General features: G+C 38.9%; 1 protein-coding gene across 2 annotated transcripts in view; it reads left to right on the top strand.

Moving 5' to 3' along the window:
• LOC134212467 (uncharacterized) overlaps positions 1-18,427 on the top strand; it is a 206,028-nt gene that overhangs the window by 181,434 nt on the left and 6,167 nt on the right. For both annotated transcript variants that reach the window (XM_062690365.1, XM_062690364.1), the window contains exons 7-8: positions 12,649-12,760; positions 13,054-13,643. In XM_062690365.1, coding sequence (XP_062546349.1) covers positions 12,649-12,760; positions 13,054-13,643 — 702 coding nt within the window. The remainder of the gene's footprint in view (positions 1-12,648; positions 12,761-13,053; positions 13,644-18,427) is intronic.

The raw sequence follows: 18,427 nt of genomic DNA, 5'->3' as shown, positions 1-18,427 counted from the left end.
TATCAAGCGTTAGATATTTGGCGATTAAATTTGGATATAAGTTTATTATCAAGTGACGATTGATAGTATAATTGTAGTTGTTTTAGTACTGCTTCCTTGATAAAGCGCTTCTGCTGCTGTTGTTGTTGTTGTTGATGCTGCTGCTGAAAGATCTACTCTCTCATTGGCGGTCTCTTGGCGGAAAGTGATTAGGCTGAGTACAATCACGAAACTATTCTAGTACGTTATCTTGCACACACTTGTGGTACGGCTGTGGAAGGCAAGAGCTTATCTCACTGTATGCGGCTACGCTCAAATAGTCTGTATGCATTATAGAGTTGGCTTTGGTCGGAGAAGCACTGTTTTGGATTATACCGAACGAACGACTAATCGATCAGCTTGACGAAAGTAATATGATGGTATGAAATCTGATGAGTTTAATAGATATCGAAGTTATTCTAGTACGTCACTATTCACTCTCGTGTGTTTCGGTTGTGGAAGGCAAGGGCCAGTTTCTCTGTATGCGGCTATGCTCAAAAAGGTTGCATACAAGTAGAGGTGGCTGTGGTCAGAGAAGCAACTGATTCAGTAAAAAAACCGAATGAAAGTAAACGGATTATCAGCCTTGTTTCAAGTAGTATCGGGGGATCATTGAGATGTTGATTGCTTAGCAGTGGTTTTTGTTCTGCATGACAAATAGTACAAACTAAGTTTGCTATCAGTATTCCTTGATATTAAACTTGTACCAAACTAATAGCCTGTGATTTGAATCCACCAAGATCAATGTTTTGTATAGTCAATACTTTTCAATAAATTTTAGACCCTTTCTATTCATGTTATTGTTTTTATTCTGTTCTATTTTCACTAACAGCTGCTGATATGGATAACGATATCGTTTGCTGCGTCGTGTGCAAGAAGCAAGAGCAGGATTCTAATAAAATTATCTGTTGTATGTATTGTTTCTCCGCTGCTCACTTTAAGTGCAGGAACATCATAGGTAGCGCTATAGGCCGGGCAAAAGCTAACATGTACTTTTGCACACCAAATTGTTCCGAAATATATAAGCGGATCGTTGATATTCAGAATAGCAGATCGTCAATGATGAGCTTACTAGCTTCTGAATTGAAAGAAACTGTTGCTAGTGTGGTAGCTGATCAGCTGACCCACGTTAAATCTGAGGTTCGTTCGGTTACCACAGCGGTAGAAAAATCGCAAGAATTTTTATCTGCGAAGTTTGATGAAATCGTATCAGACTTCAAAGACCTCAAAGTTGAAAACGAAAACCTAAAACAGCAACTAAACGATTTATCTAAATCGCACTTGGAGCTTACTAGCTTTGTTCACCAGTTGGAAGCTAACGTCGATCAGTCGGATCGAAGAGCCATTTCAATTAACGCAGTGTTGTTAGGGCTTCCGAACATTATGAATGAAAATACCTTGACCCTGGTTGATAAAACATTTGCCCAAATTGGAATCAATTTGCCACCAAACTCGATCGTGTCAGCTTCACGATTGTATGTTACTAACAAACCGAATGTACCGATTCCAATTCAGATTGCCTTCAAGGTTAAAATATAAAGCAACTGGTTCTGAACCGCAAACGTGAAATGGGCACGATTCTTTCAACTAATGTAGATCAATCGTACGTTATTAACGGGAGAGCTTCACGTGTAACTATAAGAGATGAATTAACGTCGTTGTCAATGGAACTTCTGCGAAAAATGCGCGAATACCAAGAATCTTTCAAGATTAAGTTTGTATGGCCTGCAAGAGGAGGTGGTGTGTTGGTAAAAAGGATGAAAATTCTAAGCCAGATTTAATCAAAACTAGGGATGATCTGAAAACTTTAATTGACCGATATTCTGCAAATTCTAAGCAAACACCATCTCCGAAGCGTAAAAAGAATGATCAAAACTAACTTTTTTATGTTCAAATATTTTATTCCTAATTTATTATATTGTCAATTATGTTTGTGTGTTCTTAAATATATGTAATAATGTATCAAACACTAAATTATTTTCATAATCATATCGATGATTTTAACTTGTCGTGTAATAGAATATGTCCGAATCAACTACGTGTCATACAGTGGAATGTTCGAGGAATAAACGACCTTCACAAATTTGATAAATTATTAACTTCACTAGATCATTTTACTGCTCCGATTGACGTTATTATTGTCGGGGAAACCTGGTTAAAGGATGGAGATACGTGGTTGTATAACATCAAAGGCTATAATAGTATATTTTCTTGTAGAAACAGATCATTTGGCGGACTTGCTGTGTATATAAGAGATAATATGGAATTCAGAATAATTGAAAACGTGTGTATTGAGGGTTTCCATCATATTTATTTTGAACTAGTGCTGAAAGGAGAAGTTATTGACATTCATTGTGTATACCGTCCACCGTCTTATGATTTTAATGCGTTTCACGATTCTTTGGAAAGTTGGCTTAATAAAAACAATTCTACTCGTCCTTGTCTTATTTTTGGAGATATCAATGTGCCTGTTAATTTGTCAAATAATAACGTTGTGCTTAAATATAAGTATCTATTAGAGTCATACAGTTTTATGTGTACAAATACATGTGTTACGAGACCTGCTAGCGCAAACATATTGGATCATGTTTTATGTAAAATGTCTGATGTTCATCGACTAAGTAATCACACTGTATTTCATGACTTAAGTGACCATTGTTTAATTTTATCTGAATTTAGAATAAAGCTTGGCTCTCATCGCATAAAATTATCTAAAACGGTGGTGAATCATGATAGACTAGATAGAGAATTCGAAAGATACATTGATACCTTTGGGCCTGTTCGGGACGCGAACATGTGTTTGCAAAACATTTCATCTAAATATGATGCACTATTGAAGGATTGTACTAAAACGATGACAAAGTACGATAACATTAAAGGAACCCAATGTCCTTGGATGAGCTTGCATTTATGGACACTTATAAAAATTAAGAGCAATTATTTAAAGAAATCTCGTCGTGATCCTGGCAACATGCGTTTAGCGGAAATGTTTGAGCATGTATCTAAAAGCTTGATGTTGCTAAAAAGCAAGCAAAAAAAGATATTTTGAAGACTTGTTGATCAACACTTCTCATTCAAAATTATGGAAAAATATTAACTCGATAATCGGCAGATCAGACAAAAAGAAAATGGTAAAACTTAATGTCAATGGTGAATGTGTAGCTGACAGTAAACTTATATGTGAAGCCTTCAACGACCATTTTTCAACGATTGGCTCAAATTTGGCAGAAAATATTACCCCATCATGTTCAAACCCTGAAAGGCATATTGAACCGGTTTCGAATACTATTTTTTTACAGCCCGCATCAGCAAATGAGGTTGTTTCAATAATACATCAATTGAAAAATAATAAAAGTCCTGGTCCTGATTGTATCCCAGTAAAGGCAATCAAGAATAATGCAATATCCTTTTCCCGAATTCTGTCTGATATATTTAATCTTTTGATCCAAACGGGTGTTTATCCAGATTGCTTAAAAGTTGCCAAAGTAATTCCTGTTTTTAAGTCAGGGGATCCCCAGAATACAGACAATTATCGACCTATCTCGACTCTTTCTGTTTTTACTAAAATTCTCGAAAAATTATTAATAACTCGTATTGTTAACTTTCTTGATCGTAACAATATACTTTACAGCATGCAATATGGATTTCGAAATGGAAGCAGTACAACAATAGCAATAACTGAACTCGTTGATAAAGTACTGGAAGAAACAGATTCAAAAAAATATGTAGGAGCGTTATTTTTAGACTTGAAAAAAGCCTTCGATACCATAAACCATAACATTTTACTACGTAAGCTAGAATGCTATGGAATAAGAGGTGTGGCAATAACATAATTCAGAGTTACTTAGTAAACAGAACTCAATACGTGTCATATGATGGAGAGATAAGTTGTCGTAAACGAATCACCACTGGTGTTCCACAGGGAAGCAATATTGGACCCCTGCTATTTCTTGTATATATAAATGATATAACGAAAATTGGACTTATTGGCACTCCCAGGCTGTTTGCAGACGATACTGCTTTATTCTATCCTAATGTTGATCCAAGATCAGTTATTTCAAATATGAGTAATGACCTGCAAACCCTCCAGATATATTTTTCCGACAACCTACTTTCACTCAACCTGCAGAAAACAAAATACATGATTTTTCGATCCCCACGAAATTCTCTTCCAATTCTACCGGAACTCATGCTTGGGAATGTTATAATCGATAATGTACAGGCTTTTAAATACCTTGGTATCCTTTTAGATTGTACCTTATCCTGGGATCAACACATTAAAAAAATTGCTGGAAAAGTTTGGTCCATGTGCGGAGTCTTGAAACGTATTAGTAGTTTCGTCCCGCGAAAAGTTATGCTTTTGCTCTATTTCGCTCATATTCATTCTCATTTGAATTACATGATAATAGTCTGGGGTAGAGCCTGTAAATCCAAACTAAAAAAACTACAAACACTACAAAATCGTTGTATTAAGATAATTTTTAATCTACCTCTGTTGTATCCAACCATAGGGCTATACACTGATTTTCCACACAAAATACTGCCGTTACAAGGTATGTGTGAGGAGCAAACATTACTAATGGTTCATAATATATTACATAACCCAATCGGAATTCATAATATAACTTTTGAGGTTGTACCCCAAATACGTAACACAAGACAGAGTAATCATTTAGCTATGTCTCGTGCACATTCAAGTTTTGGTCAGAAAAGGTTTACTTTCGCAGGTCCTGCCAAGTATAATAATTTACCCAGAGATATTCAATTGATAACCAATCGTTTATCCTTCAAAGCCAACATATAACGTCTCTTAAGAACTAACTTACCTCAATTATTAATATAAACTCTTCATTTCCTCATCGTTATCTCTTTATTAACAGTCCGTCACCAACATTTACATAAACTAATTCGTAATTATTACTTTAAGTATATTATCTTGTTTAATTGTTTTTCATTTGTGCTTCTTTAAAGGGATGCTTAATCCACTAGAGGCACGATTTTTTTGTATAAATAGTAATTATTCTCTCATTTGTAGATTTGTATTTTGAATTAAATTATTCTCAGCCAAAATTGAATTAGTGTAGTTTTTTTTAAATTTTGTTGCCGCGTTTTGCTTTATGGCTGAGAATTGAGTGTCCATTACCAGGAGGCTCATCCAGAGCCTTTTGGTGTGGGGGAGAAAAAAAAAAAAGAGCAGGGTCAATATGTTGAAAATTTTTAAGCCTTATGACAGGAAGAGCAAAATTCCGATACTAGGGGTTCCACTATTGGGCATTTTACCCTATTCAGTGTACGGACAATTTCATGACGTCGGTCTTTTGACTTTCTTATGTAAATAATTTTAATGTATTGATTAGACGCACTTTTTGATATTTCGAGTATTGACAACCCAAAGGGGGGTTCAATCAAAGTTAATTGCCTATTTTCCGGGGATTAAATCATCCGACTAGGACATTAATTTACAATGTTCTGAAAACTCAGATGTGAATATGTAGGGACACGGCAGGTATTTTCGTCTGTTCGTCATAGTCTCGAAAACCAATAAAAGAGACGCTTTTTTGTAAAACTCATACATACCAAATCGTAAGCTCAGAAGAAACGTTCTGCTATAGTGGAGTTCTAGCAAATGTACGTTGCTTTCGTTGGTTTTAGCCCCTACGACGAAGGACGGAAATACCTGCCGTGTCCCTACATTATTTGGAAGATATTGATTTGAAAAATGTATTGAAGGTAACCACTTTCCCTTAGATGGGACTTGAACCCACGACCCTCAGTACGCTAGACTGGTGCTTTATCCAACCCGAACGGGGCTATCGCGAAACAAATAGGGAAAGGAGGGGCAATATGCCCTAGCTAAGCATAGACTGCTTTTATGCCTTAGCTATAACGACTTTCATGGGTGTTTCTACCTCACGCAACAGTTGAACAATATAGCTAGCTGATGCCATACTAAAATTAGAAAAAATCTCAATCATATTGATAATATTCACATTTAAAAAAAGTGGTGATATTTCGTTCCCGGAAAACTCATGAGGCAAAACGCCTTTTAGCCAGCAGCTCTTAGGGAACAACGTACCACGCGTCGGCGCATCAACATTGTGGTATGGACAGTGCGTGGAGACGCGAGTACATTGTAGGATAGTTCCTCTAGGGCGTTTTGCCTCGCCGAAATGATAGATGTTTCATCAAAATGTGGAAAATTTCAGTTTTTCCTACATTCCTATCTATTATTTTGACACATTTCCTTTGTATTCGTAAGAAATAGCTACGATATAAAGCACCGGCACAGTAATCCCAATTTATGGGTATAACAGATCAAAATGCACTACTTAAACATTTTCGATGTTTTCAACAATATAAACAAGAATTCCTAACCATTTCAACGTGTAGATGCAAATTTACAAAACTAGTTACATTTCACAATGATATCCTGTTCAAAACAACCAAGTGTTGATGACTTCTAACACATTTAGAATATGTTCAAAAATGAGCCTGGAACAAAACGTCCGAATGGTGGTGTACAATAAAACAAATGCATGTAAAACAACGGTGAACGCATGCATGGTTGTTTGTTTTGTTTTAACGGATAGAACGACAATCTTACGGGTCGGAGGAAAGTATCGCAAATCGTTAAATTTGTGAAAATAAAGGGATTTTGTTTATTTTTACATTGCAGTTCAAAAATTAATAACTTATATTGAATCCTAATGGAAATATTGTGAAGTGAAATTATAGCCTTCCAGATCTTGTTGTGCAAAATTTACCTTTAGAGAGATTTTTTGCAGAAATTGTTTACACAGATTTTTAATAAGCCGAATGTTCAAAGCATTCTTTGCAATTATGAAACTCCCTCAAATAAATCGCATTTGTGCAAACAAATATTTTATCACCTGTTACCGCTATAAATTGACGCCGCATTGCAATCTACATTCAGTACTCACTTGTGACAATCAACTCAGTGAAACAAATCTACCAAAATGAAGTTCGTCATTGTTCTCGCTATGCTGGTGGCTGTTGCCGTCGCCATGCCAAAGGCCGAACAGGAACTGCCTAAAGAATTAGTCAAGGAGCTGCACGGAGTTCTGGTGGAGAATGGAGTTGATCCGGAGGTGGCCAATGGATGGTTGAGCAATGCCTGGAAATGGGTCAAGAAGAACGCTGGAAACGTCGCGAAGATTGCTGGAACCGTTGCTGAGGTCACCGGGGGAAAGTAGAGAATGGTTTTAGTAACGATGTAACGTCACCGGCATACAATTATTATTAAAAAAAAGCAAAACAGATATATCAATAAAAATCATTCAAAAACGGAACAACTCTCCTATTACTTTCCAAATACTATCCGATCACATAAGAGTTTTGATTTTAGTTCACGTCATTTTTAATTGAATTATTTACGTCTTTAGTATTAATTTTGCAATATGATTTAAAACTCAATGCTCATTCAATATAGTTTTTTGTGCATTTTCTGTTTTTTGTGCTCTCTTCTGGTCAGCCGGTATTTTGTTCAAGATTACTTTGAAGAGTATAAGTAGAATACAAAGCAAAATTATTCCTTACCAATTAGCGAATTCAGTCGGTTAAAAGCATTCCAGATAATATTGTATTATTTTGTTGGATTTTATATGTCATACACCCAAACCAAAACCTGGACACTCCGTAGTTTAATGGAAACACGCGGCCATGAAATTAATGCTATACAAAAGGTGACTGGCTACGAATCTCTAGCAGCCGATCCTATTCGAATCTATAAATTCATTTGAAACCACTCATAATAACGGGAAAATATTTGAAGAAATTCCCTGGAAAAGCGGAGCAGAGGGGATTTTTAGAGAAATATTCTTTGAAGGTTGAAATTTCTGGAGAAATGCGAGGAAGATTTCATGGAGGAGTTTGCAATGGGATTTCTGGAGAAAACTACTGTGGAGAGCTTGAGAGGCTATCCTTAGCAGTGCGGTAACATAGTGTATTCCCCTCATGGTGTACGAAATCAAAAATGGTACCTTGGCTTAGAATCCTCGCAGTTAATAACTACAGAAGCTGAATGAAGACTAAGCTGCGAGGCGGAACTGCCCCAGCGGATAATGTAATGCATATAAGAAGAGGAAGAGGCTTGAGGAATTCCTTGTAAATTTATTTTAAAAAATCAGAGGAAATTTCTGAAGAGTTCTCGTGCTAGTTTTCAAGAGTTTAACCTTCCGGGACTCGCATGGTCCTGAATCACTCACGCAGACCCACCGCTGTTGTGAACGACAAGCGTGATTTTTTCGGAGGTATTGTACTTTTTTCAACGGTGTGAGTCCCGGAAGGTTAAGAGCTTAGAAAAATCCATGATTACTTTCCGGATGAATTGCTAGAAAATTACAGGAGAAATTTCTAAGTAAATAACCAGAGGAAATTCTAATAAAATTCTCAGGAAAATGTCTGTAAAAAAAGTTCCAGGTAATTTTTTAAAAATCCGATAAAATTCGTGGAAATCTTCCTGGAGTATTTCTAGAAGAATTCTCGGAAAAAAAATTCTGGAAGAATCAAATCCTAGTGGAATTATAACTTTTGGACGCATTGTCCGATCTCAACCAAATTTACATTTAATTTTTATCTTCAGGAGACGGTGATTATGAGGGGGCAGTTGATCTTTGGAAACAGAGGTATTGTGGAGAGAGCTCTGTTTGAAAATCAAACATTGCTGTTGAATTTCTGAACCCAAAGACCAACATACACCAAATTTAGTATACATACTATACTAATCTACTATCCTAAAAAGATGATTATAGTAAAGATAGGAGAGTTGTTGAAAAAGAGGGAGGGTGTAGGAAGAGGGGTATTGTTTAGTTATCGATCAACTCAACTTAGTGTAACTTCTAAACTCACTGACCGATTCAAACAAATTCCCGAAAACATTTTCGCGAATATTACATTTTCCCCGGAAATATCATTTTCTAGAAAATAACAAGAATTTATTTAGCGGGATTTTTTGTTTTTCCAAAAGTGAAGTCTGCCTTATTTAAAAAAAATAAAAATAATTATTCTGTTTATTAACTTGTAATTCCATTTTCTGTTTGGAACAAAAGCTGCGAATTAAAGTAGCAATACATACAGCTAATAAATAAATATTAACAATTTTAAACGTTAAAAATAAAACTTTATTTTACTAAATAAATATCTATATACATAAAAATGAATTTCTGCCTGTCTGACCCTTATAGACTCGGAAACTACTGAATCGATCATCGTGAAAATGTGTATGCAGAGATTTTTTGGAAAAACAAAAAAAAACAAATTTTGCATGTGCAGATTTTTGAAGACAAGAAATGTTCCAATATAAGGCGAGACGAAGTTCATCGGGTCTGCTCATTTTAAATAAAAATCAATAAAGAACAATAAACAATAAGAAAATTTCCAAGGAAAAAAATTGAAAATCATTAAAACTGTGCAAAATCATTCAATTTGATTGCTTTTTATATTTAAAAGCATTTTTTTTATTTATGTTACCAACCCCCCTTTGAAAACGAAGATAAAAAGCTTTTTGGTTGTAACTTTCTTTTCTTTCGACATTTTTTCTCGCAACTTTCACCAAAAAAGCGGAATTTATCCAAATTTCAAGGACCGTCTATATTTCCAGGATTGGCCACTTGGTTCTGGAGTTATTCCGGATTTAAAATGGATGTTAGCTTTTGGCCATTTTTCAGAACGCATACTTCGGAAATGATTATTTTGGATATTTTGATTGGAAACGACGCATAAACTATGCGAAATTTAATCAGGAATTTGATCGGTCCAAAAAATGGCCAAAATTGCGTGGCAGCCTTTTAGCGCAGGGGTGTCCGATGTTTTTTTCCGGATTTAAAATTGATGTCAGCTTTTGGTCATTTCTCAGAACGCATACTTCGGGGCACAACACGAACTATCAACGGTGCACAACACGCGATAAAGTCGAACGCCACCGCTTAACAATGGGCGGATACAAACGGTAGACTAGCCCACAGCTACGCGCAGCATTTGGAAATGGCACTCCCAACGGAAGAGCAGCTAGGCGCAGCTTCTCTGGAAGATGGCTGGAGAGATATTCGATCCGAAATTGGCGGCACCGCAACCGCTGCAGCTGGCACGGTACCTCCGGATCAGAGAAATGACTGGTATGACGACGAGTTTGATCAGTTAGTAGAGGAGAAGAATGCAATATGGGCGAGATTGCTGCAACACCGTACCAGAGCGAATAAGGCACGAATACAAACGGATGCGAAACAGAAAAAAAATCGATCTTCCGAAGGAAAAAGCACCAGCAGGAAGATCGACAACGTGAAGAGACGAAGCAACTGTACCACGCTAATAACACACAGACGTTGAATCGATTACGTAAGGGCCACGTCCCGCAGCCTGACATGTGTAAGGACATATACGGAAATCTTCTTACGAACGAGCGTAAGGTGATCCAAAGCCCCTAGGGTTGACCAACTACCAGGAGAGCTGCTTAAATACGGTGGTGAGCCACTGGCTAGAGCACTGCACTGGGTAATCGCCAATATTTGGGAGGAGGAGGTTCTGCCGCTGGAGTGGATGGAATTTATTTTGTGTCCCATCAACAAAAACGGAGGTAAAGTGGATTGTAGCAACTACCGCGCAATCACATTGCTGAACGCCGCTTACGAGGTACTCTCCCAAATATTATGCCGTCGACTAACACCAATTGCAAGAGAGTTTGTGGGACACTACAAGGCAGGATTCATGGGCGAACACTTCACCATAGACCAAGTGTTCGCCGTATGCCAGATATTGCAGATATGCCGCGAATACACTGTGCCCACACATCATCCATTCATCGACTTCGAAGCCGCATATGATACAATCGATCGAGATCAGGTATGGCAGCTAATGCACGAATACGGATTTCAAGGCGACGGTGGTGATGTGCGTAGTTCTAGTTTCAGGAGCATTCTCGATTCCCTTCGAAACGTGCAGAGGGTTACGGCAATGTGATGGTCTTCCGTGCCTGCTTTTCAACATAGCTTTGCAGGGAGTAATATGAAGGACAGGTATTGATACGAGTGGTAAGATTTTCACGAAGTCCGTTCAGCTATTTGGTTTCGCCGAAGACATTGATATTACGGCACGATGATAAACGATAATTGCAAAAACAACAAATAGAATACAGCTTGAAAATCATGATGAAATTCGAACTTGTTTATTCCAATGTATGACAGATGAAATTTCAGTAAAATCAAACACGCAAACAAATATTAGGAGAGAGTTTTTCGTAATATTGATATCTTAAATAAATCGCATTTGTGCAAACATATATGAAATCGCTATAAAATGTCACTGCATTGAGGCCGATCTACATTCAGTACTCGACTGTTATCAACCCAACAAACAATCTATCAAAATGAAGTTCGTCATTGTTCTCGCTATGTTGGTGGCTGTGGCCGTTGCCATGCCCAAGGCCGAAGAGGAACTGCCCAAAGAATTAGTCAAGGAGTTGCACGGAGTTCTGGTGGAGAATGGAGTTGATCCGGAGGTAGCCAATGGATGGTTGAGCAACGCCTGGAAATGGGTCAAGAAGAATGCCGGAAACGTCGCGAAGATTGCTGGAACCGTTGCTGAGGTTACTGGAGGAAAATGAGAGATCAATTCTCGATATTTTAAAAGCAAAATGACGTAATTGTCATCAATTCAATAAAGATCATATCCTTAAAAAAAAAAGTATATAAAAATATCCATATTTCCATATTCCCATGAATTCTTTTGAATTCGTATAACCAGTGATCCATGCGAATGTGAGCTTTGGTGCCTCATGGCACCGTGTTTAGTGTCGAATTGACGTAAATCAGAAACGTTTCATCTAAACCTAATACTTTCCTAATTTGGTGATGGGTTTTGAACGTCACTCACTATAGACCCGCCAGTCCTGTTTACGGAGGCAGAAACAGAAGCAGAAAATTACGACTATGTTAGCCAAACTATCTTAAAAAATCGAGCATCTCAAAATTCGCCTAAAAATAGTCGCTTAAATAACGAAACGTGTAGAAAGCGACCCCAGGCTTCTATGTTGTCAATTTTTTTTCATACGTACATACATAGTATCGTTACTCCACGCGTTCTCATTTTTACGATTTATTCATATCTAGTTTAAAATCATTCACAATTTCTTAAACGACCTATGAGTGACCCGCTGGTTGATAGCCACCGTTTGCTAAACGTCCCCCGAAAATAAGCCACGGAAGAAAATTGAACTTTCCCAAAACAGTTTAATATGAATAATAATAAAAATAGTCGCTTAAGTAATGAAACGTGTAGAAAGCGACCCCAGGCTTCTATGTTGTCAATTTTTTTTCTCCATACGTACATACATAGTATCGTTACTCCACCCGTTCTCATTTTTACGATTTATTCATATCTAGTTTAAAATCATTCACAATTTCTTAAACGACCTATGAGTGACCCGCTGGTTGATAGCCACCGTTTGCTAAACGTCCCCCGAAAATAAGCCACGGAAGAAAATTGAACTTTCCCAAAACAGTTTAATATGAATATACGTATGTGAATGTTTGTGCCAACGACGGCGCCCGAGCGGAACCGACAGTACGTACCAGACCGGGAAAATAATTTATACCTTTCTTCTTCCCTAAATTGCAGATGCCGTTGCGGACATCGTGGGAGCCCCAGATTTGCATATTGACGAAGGTTCAACGTTGCGGCTCGAGTGCAAACTGAGGCAAGCCACGGAATATCCCGATTACGTGTTCTGGTGAGTTATCGAAAGCCATGCTAATGCATCATAGGCTATGCGTTGAGTGTTTGTTTGTTAGTCAGTCTCTCGCAAAACTGTTAATTGATTTTGTTCAAATTATAAACTTTATGAGATGTAGATATAAACATCTGTAGAAATCAACAATGCGAACGCTGTAAAATATCATTGTAGCTACAGAAATGTGGCAAGCATTTCAGTAACTTTTTTTACCCACTCACTCTTCGTTAACACAGCTTTTATCTAACTAGACAATTCACTTTAAAACGAAATTCTCTCAATTTCTATCATAGGTACCACCAGCACAGCATGGTAAACTTCGACCAACAAAATGGCTTTTCGGTGACGCCATTCCAGCCGGTTGATAGCACAGTTCCGACGGACGAACTGGCGGATCAACCATTCCCACCGTCGTTAGATGAAACCCATTACGGGCAACTCAATCATGGGCACGGTCATCATCACCACCACCACCACCGCAACCATCCGCATCATCATCACCATCATCGGCAGCACCCGCACCGGTTGCCACCGCAAGGCCCAACAACGCAGGACGACACCGACGATGGTAGTTTCGGTCTAAACGCGCTGGACCTGATGAGTCCAGTCGCGGCAGCAGCCGGATCCATGAGCCTTCTGGATGCTCCACTGCTGGATTCCGGCGAGTTGATGGCCACCGATCTGACCGCCGGTTTTTCGGCCGTCGAAGAGCAGCTACACCTGTGGGCTCTAAACCAAAGTGGCTTTCTGCCCTACTCCCACCTCCTCTCGCCGGCCACCAGCGTCCTGACAATCAAGGAAGTGCACTCGAAGCATGCCGGCAATTATACTTGTGCACCGTCCAACATGCGTCCGGCCAGCATCACGGTGCACGTGCTGCAAGGTAAGCGAGTTTTGCTGCTTGTAGAACCACATTTACTCACACCTCTTTACCAGCAAACTGCACTTTCGCCAACACTGTAGTACACCAGGAGTTTGCTGCTACTGTCCGGATTTACGGCGAAATAATAGCATAATAACAATTTTGCTGCTACGTGCTCAGGGGAAACTTTTAGCAAGTTAATAAAATTACGATTGCAGTGTTTCCTTGTGCAACACGACTAGGTTGTACAAGGGATAGATCTGCAAGTCGAAATTTATAAATGCGAGATTGAATAAAGCTGAGCTGAGCTCCATGACGGATACAAAATTGCTGTTTGGGCTACATTTTTTAATCCTATAAACTTAACTCATTTCGCAGATTTCTGTGACTTCGTCGAATTCTCAACAATAAAGCCATAAGTATTATAATAGTTCCCCGATTCGAACGAACTCGGAATCTTCACACAGTTTTACACACCATCCATCGTTGCTTTGAAAAGTCTGATAAGCTTCCCAGGAAAGCTGTTCTCGTCCATAATTCTCCACAGCTCTACGCGGTCTATACTGTCGTATGCCGGCTTGAAATCAACGAACAGATGGTGCGTTGGGACCTGGTATTCACAGCATTTTTGAAGTATTTGCCGTACAGTAAAGATCTGGTCCTTTGTCGACCGGCCGCCAACGAAGCCGGCTTGATAACTTCCCACGAACTCATTCACTAATGGTGACAGACGTCGGAAGATGATCTGGGATATCACTTTGTAGGCGGCATTAAGGATGGTGATCGCTCGAATTTTCTCACACTCCAGCTTGTCGCCTTTCTTGTAGATGGGGCATATAACCCCTTCCTTACACTCCTCCGGTAGCTATTCAGTTTCCCAGATTCTGACTATCAGTTTGTGCAGGCAACTGGCTAGCTTTTCCGAGCCCATCTTGAAGAGCTCAGCTCCGATACCATCCTTACCAGCTGCTTTATTGGTCTTTAGCTGTTGGATGGCATCCTTAACTTCCCTCAAGGTGGGGGCTGGTTGGCTTCCATCGTTCGCTGAACTGACGTAGTCATCTCCTCCGCTGTCTTGACTTTCACTGCCTGTACTCTCTGCGCCATTCAAATGTTACTCGTAGTGCTTCCACCTTTCGATCACCACACGTTCGTCCGTCAAGATGTTCCCATCCTTATCTCTGCACATTTCGGCTCGTGGCACGAAGCCTTTGCGGCATGCGTTGAGCTTCTGATAGAACTTGTGTGTTTCTTGAGAACGGCAAAGCTGTTCCATCTCCACGCACTCCGCTTCTTCCAGGTGGCGGGTCTGCTGTCTCCGCTTCCGTCTATAACGTTCCACGTTCTGCCGGGTACCTTGCTGCAGCGCAACCGCCCATGCTGCGTCCTTCTCCTCCAGAAACTGTCTGCACTCTTCGTCAAACCAATCGTTCCGTCGACTTCGACTTCCGTCCCATATACCCGACGTTGTTCTCCGCTGCGTCGTTAATAGCTGCTTTGAATGTATTCCAGCAGTCCATAAGAGGGGCCCCATCGAGCTCACCCTCTTCCGGCAATGCTGCCTCGAGATGCTGCGCGTATGCAGTGGCGACATCAGGTTGCTTCAGTCGCTTTAGGTCGTACCGTGGTCGACATTGATATTATGGCACGTATTTTTGAGAGGATGGAGGAAGCCTACGTCAGACTGAAAAGCGAAGCTTAACGGATTGGACTAGTCATTCACACGTCGAAGACGAAGTACATGATAGAAAGAGGCTCAAGAGAGGACAACGTAAGCCACCCACCCCCATCTTTTGCACCTTTTGGATGGAGTCAATGGAGTAAATTATAAAAACGTAACTTAATCTTAAAATGGTTTCGAAGCCGACGACATGCATCTCCAAGCTCCAGAGCGCTGATTAATTAGGAAAGAAGCGGATATGAATTTGGTGGATCTGCTGAACCCTCTGACTGATCAGAACTCTGTGTAAAGGTGAGATTCCGAAATGCCAAATCAGCTCTCTGTACAAAGTTTGTCAAACACGAATTCATTACTCATTAGAAGAAGCAAAAATATGTTTGAACTTCAGTACCGATGCATGGTCAAAATCACTATTATCCCATTTATTGTTGAAGCCGAAACTGATTGAGGGGCGCACCTTTGAGAGTTGGTATAAGCCATTTCTCGAAGGGTATAAATAGCGGTACCTCAATCTAAAGAGGCCTCACATTAAGTTTGAGAAATCTCTGAATAAAAAACGACTACTTAAATTCTTCTCAATAGAAATGGAACAAAAAGACATGCACTAAACAAATGACGCGGATATACTACAAAACTTCAATTAAATGGACTCCCGAACAAAAAAACAATGATTTCTCTTAATCTATTATTTTGTTAATATCTTAATCGTTTTAAAAGCTACCGTGATTGTTGTTTTTGGTGCAAGAAGTATTCATCTTTTATCACACCAAACCATTAAATCTTCGGAAAACTACAATTCGCTACAATAATAAAAAGAAAACATCGAAACTGAAACATTGGGAGTAATAAATCTCTTATTTTACTTAATACGGAAGGGGCGCTCAAAAAGGTTTCGCCGTGAGCGCTGAAAACTTTTTTAAGGAGGCCCAGAAACCCACATACTGTATTCTATAAGGCATATTTATACCTTTCTTAGGGTATATACACTAGTTTTTTTATAAATAACTAGTTTATTCATGGACGCAGTAGCGCCCGTGGCAAGTGATTTTTTTTTTTCAATATTATCGGTTCATGTGCTATTCAACGTCTGTTGTCTGTGATTTTTTTTATCAAATGCTGTGTCAGGTTGTCTAAGGTTGTCACTGATTTTGTTTTCTGCATCTGATGATAAAATAGAATTGAGAAGTGTCAAATATTTTATTTTTGTGAGAGTTTACTCGCGTGCTGCGTCTGGTTGGCTAGTCACCGGACAGACAAACAGGGCTATTATATTTATGACTAGCTTTATGTACCCGGCCTTGCTCGGAATTGCCAGTTTGATTCGCAGTTTTTTCACAATCGGAAAATGAATAAACCAATTGGTCAACAGAATAATTGTGTTTTCTTATCGATACTTCATCGTTTGATCAAAAGAAGGCAGATTTCATTAGACCTGTGCGCCGCCGCCGCCGGTGGTTTTGAGGTTCCCCCAAACACACGCGATGCGACAGTCGCGATACGATTCTATCGCTTGGCGACAGCGATTCTGTCGTCGGTAATATAGAAGCGTAAATACCACATTGCCTGCAGCGACCCAACGATAGAATCGCGGCGACTAGTTGTCGCCGTCGCGGCGATGAAATCGCTCAGGTCTGAGGGAGCCTTTACTCACGCCGCCGCCGCCGCCGGCGATTTTGGGTCGGCGCGCGGCTGATCATAATTTTGCCACGCCGATGACTAATCGCAATGAAAAATTCAATTAACTTGAGTCGAGTCGAGAACGAAACACTGAAGATGGCCTAACAGTTGAGATCGAAATACGTATCGCTAAAGCAATACAAGTTGGTGGAATTAATTGGAATAGTATTAAACTCGTCTATTGACAATGATGTTGAGGTAAACTCGTCAGAATTCAATTTCAAATCTTCCTCAAGTGATGGTGTCTCGGTGTCTCTAAGTCGGTGTTGTGACATGCATTGTCTTGATTAATGAAAAAGTTGGTTGATTCGATTGAGAGTTTGAATGAAGCTTTATATAGTAAAATAATACATATGTTAATTGTTTAACTGGTTTTTGGAATTCGTCTAAGTCAGGGCCTCATTCAGTCGTGGAACCTAAACTTGTAGGAGACTCCTAAAATATGTTTGTTGTGGTACATAAGCTTTTGCTCAAAGCGCCCCCTCCCTTTCTTATAGGATGTGACTTTGCAATGGTGTAGGCAAATCATTACAGTTCAGGAATATCAAGTTAAGAAGCACATTCATTATCTTGACAATATTTTCTTTTTTATTTATCAAAATCAACCAGGCCAGTTTTCTTTGTTTTTAGATTCGCGCCATAAGGACAGTTGACTTACTTGGCAAAATTTAGCAAAATAATAAAATCTCTACTGTGAATGCTTCCCAGCTTCTTTTTTATTCCGTGTAACAAATTTTTATTTTGAAATCAGTTTTGAATATGATTGACAAAATCACTTGGTATATTGCGCAAATCAGTTGAAAACCCTTTTCTTTTCTTATTAACTGCCACTGTTGGGGATGTTGTCGCCTCGCCGCGTAGTATTTAGTAAAATTATTTAGATGAAACGCCAGGAGTTTCAAACATTACAAAATTTTATTTTATTGTGTAATAGTTTATTGTGAAAGCTCTAGGAAAAGTTTCTTCAAAAACTTCCAATTCCAGGAATTCCTGGGAATAATTGAAAAAGTATCGTTTCGACATTCATTTAAGATTTCCTTCGGAATTTCTTCCAGGGATTCCTTCGGAAAATATTCCAGAAATTGCTACGGAAATGAATCTAAAAGTTTCCTTTAAAAAAACTTAGAAAATTACTTCAGGAATTCTTCCGGAAATTTCTTTATATATTTCTTTGGAAATTCCTTACGAAATTTCATACGATTCCTTCAGAATTTCCATTATCGATTTCTGTAGATAATCCTTTGCGAATTTTATTCGGAATTCTTTAAGGAATACATACGGAAACGTGTGCAGGAGTTCCTACGAAAATTCCGTTGAGACTCCTTAAGGAATTCCTTCAGAAGTTTATTTAGCAATTCCTCCGGAAATTCCTTGAGAAATTCCGTTAAGAGTTTTTCCAAAAAATGCTTACATAATCCTTCATTTTTTAAAACGAATACTTTTACAA

This window comes from Armigeres subalbatus, chromosome 2 (assembly GCF_024139115.2).
Source record: "Armigeres subalbatus isolate Guangzhou_Male chromosome 2, GZ_Asu_2, whole genome shotgun sequence".
In the NCBI taxonomy this organism is placed as follows: domain Eukaryota; kingdom Metazoa; phylum Arthropoda; class Insecta; order Diptera; family Culicidae; genus Armigeres; species Armigeres subalbatus.
Note: the sequence above shows the minus strand (reverse complement) of the source record. Positions and strands in the feature narration are given on the sequence as shown.